This window comes from Cydia pomonella, chromosome 28, assembly GCF_033807575.1.
Source record: "Cydia pomonella isolate Wapato2018A chromosome 28, ilCydPomo1, whole genome shotgun sequence".
Classification (NCBI taxonomy): Eukaryota; Metazoa; Arthropoda; class Insecta; order Lepidoptera; family Tortricidae; genus Cydia; species Cydia pomonella.
The window spans coordinates 3,885,786-3,891,785 of NC_084730.1; the positions used below are offsets into that span (position 1 = coordinate 3,885,786).

General features: G+C 37.2%; 1 protein-coding gene across 1 annotated transcript in view; it reads left to right on the forward strand.

Annotated features, from left to right (window-relative positions):
* The window catches only part of LOC133532943 (GTPase-activating protein CdGAPr), a 59,260-nt gene extending 55,031 nt beyond the window's left edge, over positions 1–4,229 (forward strand). The window contains exon 26 of the mRNA XM_061871822.1: positions 773–4,229. Coding sequence (XP_061727806.1) covers positions 773–851 — 79 coding nt within the window. The 3' untranslated portion in view covers positions 852–4,229. The remainder of the gene's footprint in view (positions 1–772) is intronic.
* Positions 4,230–6,000: the final 1,771 nt, after the last annotated feature.

Consider the following 6,000-nt stretch of genomic DNA (forward strand, 5'->3'; position numbering starts at 1 on the left):
GTCGCATTTCGTATGTTCTATCCATGACGGGCGCACACGTATAGCATATCTATAGATTTTTTTTCCATCAATTGTACCAAACTGGATGGTACTTAATTACTTTTTGGCTAAACTAATTTGAGCCTTATTACAGAGAAAGACAGACGATCATGTTACATACTGTCCGCAGCAAAACATAACTTTATTGTTGCAAAAATAAGAACACGTCTGGATCAATATTGGGAACAACATTAAATGATGTAACAAAATATTTTGATTTGTGTTTTTCTGGCATGTACTCGAGAAATTGGGACGTCTTTAGCCGGGCCTACGTAACAGGCCGTTATGGCTCAGTTTCATAGGTCGATATAAAGCGTGCGGGGACTCCCCGCAGGCGGTATAACGACTAGTGAAACTCGTAAGTCGATAGTTCGGTCGATATACGGCATGCGGGTGAATCCCGCAGGCGGTAAGGTGGTATACCGACCAGTGAAACTCATAATGGGTCATGGGTTTCGGAAATCTCCCGCACCCCGCATGCGGGGCCCTATCGACCAATAAAAACACTTCCCCGAATGCGGGCCCTATGACATGCTTCATGGAAATCTCCCGCACCCCGCATGCGGGCCCTATCGACCAATGAAACTGGGCTTAGTATATTAAATCTATTTCTGTGTATACGTCTAGATCATTTTAAATATCTCGCCTTCATAGTTACTGCATACTGTTTAGGTACACGGACAATGGAAAATATGTTTTTATAGAATATCTTATATATTGTAAATTATTATAGGAAAGAGAAGATGTCCCCGTCGTACAACATTCGAGACATGGCCGCCATCTTTGAGCAGAAGACGCAGAATAGCGGCTGAACGACAACGTGTCGTCGTGTCGTCGACATATGGACGACAACGTGTCGTGACTTGGTAATACCGACGTGGACCTGTCAGTTATTAACACTGTTTAACTGTCCAATAATGCAAATCCGTTTTAAGTTAGAAGTGTCTGACAATTTTTTTTTAATTCTGTAGAAAATCTATATTATTTAACTGCGGAAATGCGCTAGGTACGCTATATTTTCGCTCCATATGGGAATAGAGAATATTACGCAAGACTGCGCAGGGGGCGCCACTAGCACAAACCGTAAAGAAACCGATGCAACACTGTTTTATTTATTCGTAACTCAAATAATCTGTAAAAAATTGACAAATAACTGTTTAAAGCATAGTATGTATATGTTACTCTATGGTTTACGGTTTGTGCTAGTGCTGCTTCTGGCGGCAGAACATTTCAGTATTACTTCCTATTAAGAAACTGTTTCATCAAATATACAAAATCTCTGATTATAGATCGATGGCGTTAAGTTTCTGAATCTCAAAAAAAAATCTCTAGTGTACATTTTGTGTAATATTAACTTTGGATTCGGTCCTACAGTCGGTTGGACATTTGACCAGTGCGTCGCGCTTATTGTTATTATGTACTGTGAATATAACTAATACTCTACTCATTGTGAATACGTTTGTATGTATTATTTTAAAGTTCTCGCTAGATTGCTTATTCAGAGTATAATATATTGTATATTGTCCGCTGAGTGTAGAGAGTTTCGGTCATTGACCCTTTGCAGAGACAAGTAATGTTTAAAGACTGGTAATCTCCGTTAGCGCCAGTATTTTTTATGATAGACGGCAAGACCTTAGCAAAGATTCAATTTCATATATTAAATTGATCGTTTTGCCCCTTTAACTTAATCTAATGCTCATTAGATGGCGTCAAAGAGAATTTGAAATAGAGGTGTATTGTCAAAGAAAACTTTGTAAAACTTTTAGAACGCCATTTGACTTCGATCTTTATTCTTTCACTAATACGTGTTCAAATTGTTAAATATGAAACAGTTTTAATTATGTGTCGAAACATGACAGTAAATTAAATTTACGTCGCTACAAAGTTTTCTTTGACAATACACCTCTATTTCAAATTCTCTTTGATGGCGTGGTGTCAACTCATAAAAAATCTTCGGAACAGCCGACTCGAAATGATCTAAACTAGTGGCTAAGCTCTGTGAGCTGTAGACTTCACGTTAAGATTCATAATTAAAAAATTAAAACAAAAAATACTTACTTCTTCGAGTCATTATTTTGAGTATGAATTTGTCACTGAATATGAATTGTCATTATTTTGAGTATTAATATGAGTTGAACTTTATTGCTAATGTCGACTCCATATCTTGCTAACGTCTTACCGTGCGATAAAAACTCCGATGCCTAGTCATTATGACAGCGTACTCGTAATGGTCTTAAGAGTCATAGACGCTAATGACACTTAAGTCCTTTATGCCAATTTCCACCTATATAAACATTTCCAAAAATTAAACTACAGAAAAATTATATTTAACTACTGAATCTGTATCTCCTCACCAGATTTCATTAGAATCGGTTGAGAATTGCGACCTTGAGAACGGAGGCCGTTGCTAACCCTTGTGCATAAAACTTTACGAGACTGAATTAGTTAAATTATGTTTTATCCCTTTCTTACAAATACATAAGTCAAAATTACAGATAAAGACAAACGATTCATAGCTAATTTTGGCTTGTAATGCGTTTATGAATAACGCCAAATCAATCAATCATTCAATTTACCCGATGCGACGACTTGGATTATCGAACAGAGAAAATCCAACCTTTTGTTAACGGTTTATGATTCAAACTCATGCAATACGCTAGGTTATGTATTGAATACACATTATTATAGGCAAAGAGGACGGCCCATTCTCCATACAATCGTAATCCCCATTTTCCTCCCTGGATATTGACATTTTGAACAATATTTTTAGATAATTTTGATGTATATTAACCATAGCTATGCCCTAACGTTAGACTTTTTTCGATTTTTGTATTATAAAAATTACGAGCGAAAACAGATTTCATATAAATTTGACATGCTTCTGATTCCTAAAATAATTAAAAAAAAAAAAAACGTAGGGGCATATCTGTGGTTGATATACAACGAATCGTGTTAAAATAATTTCACAAATGTTAATATTCAGAGAGGAAAATGTGGACTACGTTTGTATGAAAAGGTAATTTCGCTAATCTCCCACTTTAGTCTTAAGACCGTGAGTCACGGTCCGTGACAAAGACAATTACCAGTCTTAATTATATACATGTCTCTACTAAAAGTCAATGTTCGAATTTCTTCATACTTGGTGGTCGGCTTTTATAATGTATAACGTGACATCACTTAGCCCATTCTGTCTTTCTCTAACTTGAGAGTTTGATAGAGATAGCAACATGTTTCAGTGCAAACGGTTATGAGCCTTATAGGAATGCACTGACCGATTAAAAAAAAATTACCTTAAACTCATCGATTCAAATTAAAATTAGTATTTACGGTATATTGTTTTTGTAAAAAGCTTTCGTTCTAAAAAAATCAGTTTGTTAGACTTTGAAATAATGTATCCAAATATTATTTTGTAATTTTTGTATAGATGAATAAGTTTAAAGAAAAAATCGGGGTTTTAAGTTTTAAAAAGTCGCCATCACGCTATTATATATATCGGAGTGGCCAAGGGGCTCACAAATATCTATACAATAGAGCTCGTGGTTTAGTGCAAATTATTGAAACTGCAATTATGACAGCTAAAATAGATGGCGCTGTAAACACTGCAGGTTTAGAATTACGCACTAATTTACATCAAAGAGAATTTTGTAATAGAGGTGTATTGTCAAAGAAAACTTTGTAGCGAAGTAAATTTACTGCCATCTTTCTACACATAGTTAAAATTTTTAGAACGCCATTTGACTTTGATCCTTATCTATTCACTGATATATGTTCAATTTGTAAATATCAAAAAGTGGCGCCATCTTACCGGGCATCAGCTAAATATTGTGGCGCCATCGCTCGAAACGATGCTGCCATACATTTGGCCTATCATCTTCGCTACTTTTTGATATTTAAAAAATAAGGATCTAAGTCACATGACGTTCTAAAAGTTTTAATAATGCGTCGAAAGATGGCAGTAAATTTAAGTCACTACAAAGTTTTCTCTGACAATACACCTCTATTTCAAATCCTCTTTGATTACATTTATCTACGGCTATTGTTAATCTTACACAAAATTATTCGGTATTTTCTTTAAACTAATTCAAGTAAAATGTTAGGTTAATTGTTATGTTGAATTTATTTATTACTCTATTATTAAAACGACTGCATTTAATCGTTACGGCATACGCCGATTATTAAATGCACGTGCAGTGCCGGATTAACCATTAAGCAAAATAAGCACTTGCTTAGGGCACCACGTCTAGGGGGGCACCAAAATCGTAGGAAAAAAACGCGCAGGCTGCATCGCAGTCGTAGTACTTATGTACCCATCTAATAACGAAGGGTCGTAATAGAGTGAGGACACGTAAGCACATCTCCAACCTTCTTACCGTCGGGCTTATGGCCAACCGATTTCCTCGACGTAGATTACCGATTTTGTAGCGAATTTTGCTCTCTTGCACGCCAGATGTGTCGGCCTGGCCGAGTTGCTGCAGAACCACGATCCTGCGACCTAATTGTCAAACTGTTATAAAGGGCCCCGCGAAGGCACAAAACCAAAAGCAACTTATTAAGTTTCGGTTTCCACTTAAGCCAAAGGCCGAGCAGTAGGAGAACCGTGATTACATAGGTTTGATTTCAAGCCACTCTTTTGCAGTTCGGCGTTAGGTCTTATGCGACGCTATAGGCCTTCTACTTTGTGCAAACTGCCTTACTTTCACTTAACATGGATCGAAATCTAAGCTGTCCTCTCTCGAAGCTGGGTCTTCTGCCTTGCTCACACCTCGCCATCAGTTGTATTGTATGATAACCCACCGCGATCGGACGCTCCGGACGTTCAGCCATTCATACCTCGCCAGTGGTGAAATTCAAATGCTTTCTTCCAGCTCGACCTTTGGCCTCATCCATGCCTCATCCGTAAGCGCCGATCGAACGCTCCGCGCGTTCAGCCTTATGAAAAGCTCAGCCTTAGACTTTGCCTTTAAAAACACTGATTTAAACTTTCACGATTTAGGCCAATCAAATTAGATCCAAAAAAAGCGTTTTGAGGAATTAATTCCCAGCAAACTGAAAAATGTTTTAATACTTTCATTTCATTCTAAATGCGTGTAATCCAAGTTTGCTCCATCCCAGGGGGTATGCATACATTTTGGGATCCTTAGGAGATATTTTTTTCCTTTCGAAATCACGTGATTTTGAAGGACATAGGACAGTCCGTGGATTAGACACTGGTAAGAGGCGTTTTTGGATTTTTAACATGATTTTACCAAAAATAAAAAATAGGTCGATATTTTTTATTTTATACAATTTAGACTTGGAATACATATTAGGGTACCTTCAATAAATCAATATGTTTTGTTGCAAGAACATAGTTAAATTACATTTCGGATCCTCAGATATCAGTTTTAATCATAATTAGAACAAATGTTCCGCCGGACGTACCGTTTTCGATTTTCAAGCAAAAAAAAACTCAAAAAGAGGAAACATTTATGCACACCTTCTGGAATGGAGCAAACTCGGATTACACGCATTTTTAGGACCAAATTCGAAAAAATCTAATTTTATTAGCATAATTGTGACACATTATTATTTAAGAAAACGGGACTTAATCGCCTTTGATAAAGTTCTAAAATTACCTCCAACGTCAAGATAATGACGTCGACTTTACCCAGTCTTCTCCGAGACCATGGGGACAACGCCGTTTTTGAAACGTCGGGTCAGTGGTAATTTTAAAAATTACCCTATTAAGTCCCAAGTCGCAAGGGTCTTAAATAGCAAATTTAAACAATAATTTGCTATTTAAGACACTTGCGGGCATTGGTTCTTGTTCTGTCTGACAAGAACCAATGGCCAATGGCTAAGCTCCTACTGAAGCTCTGCCTTTGCCCTCACATGAATGAGGTTCGCAGGAAAGCTCTAGAGGGTGCAAAACCCTGTGCGGAGTACGGCCTATGCTTTTATGTCTTCTCACACTTGGACATT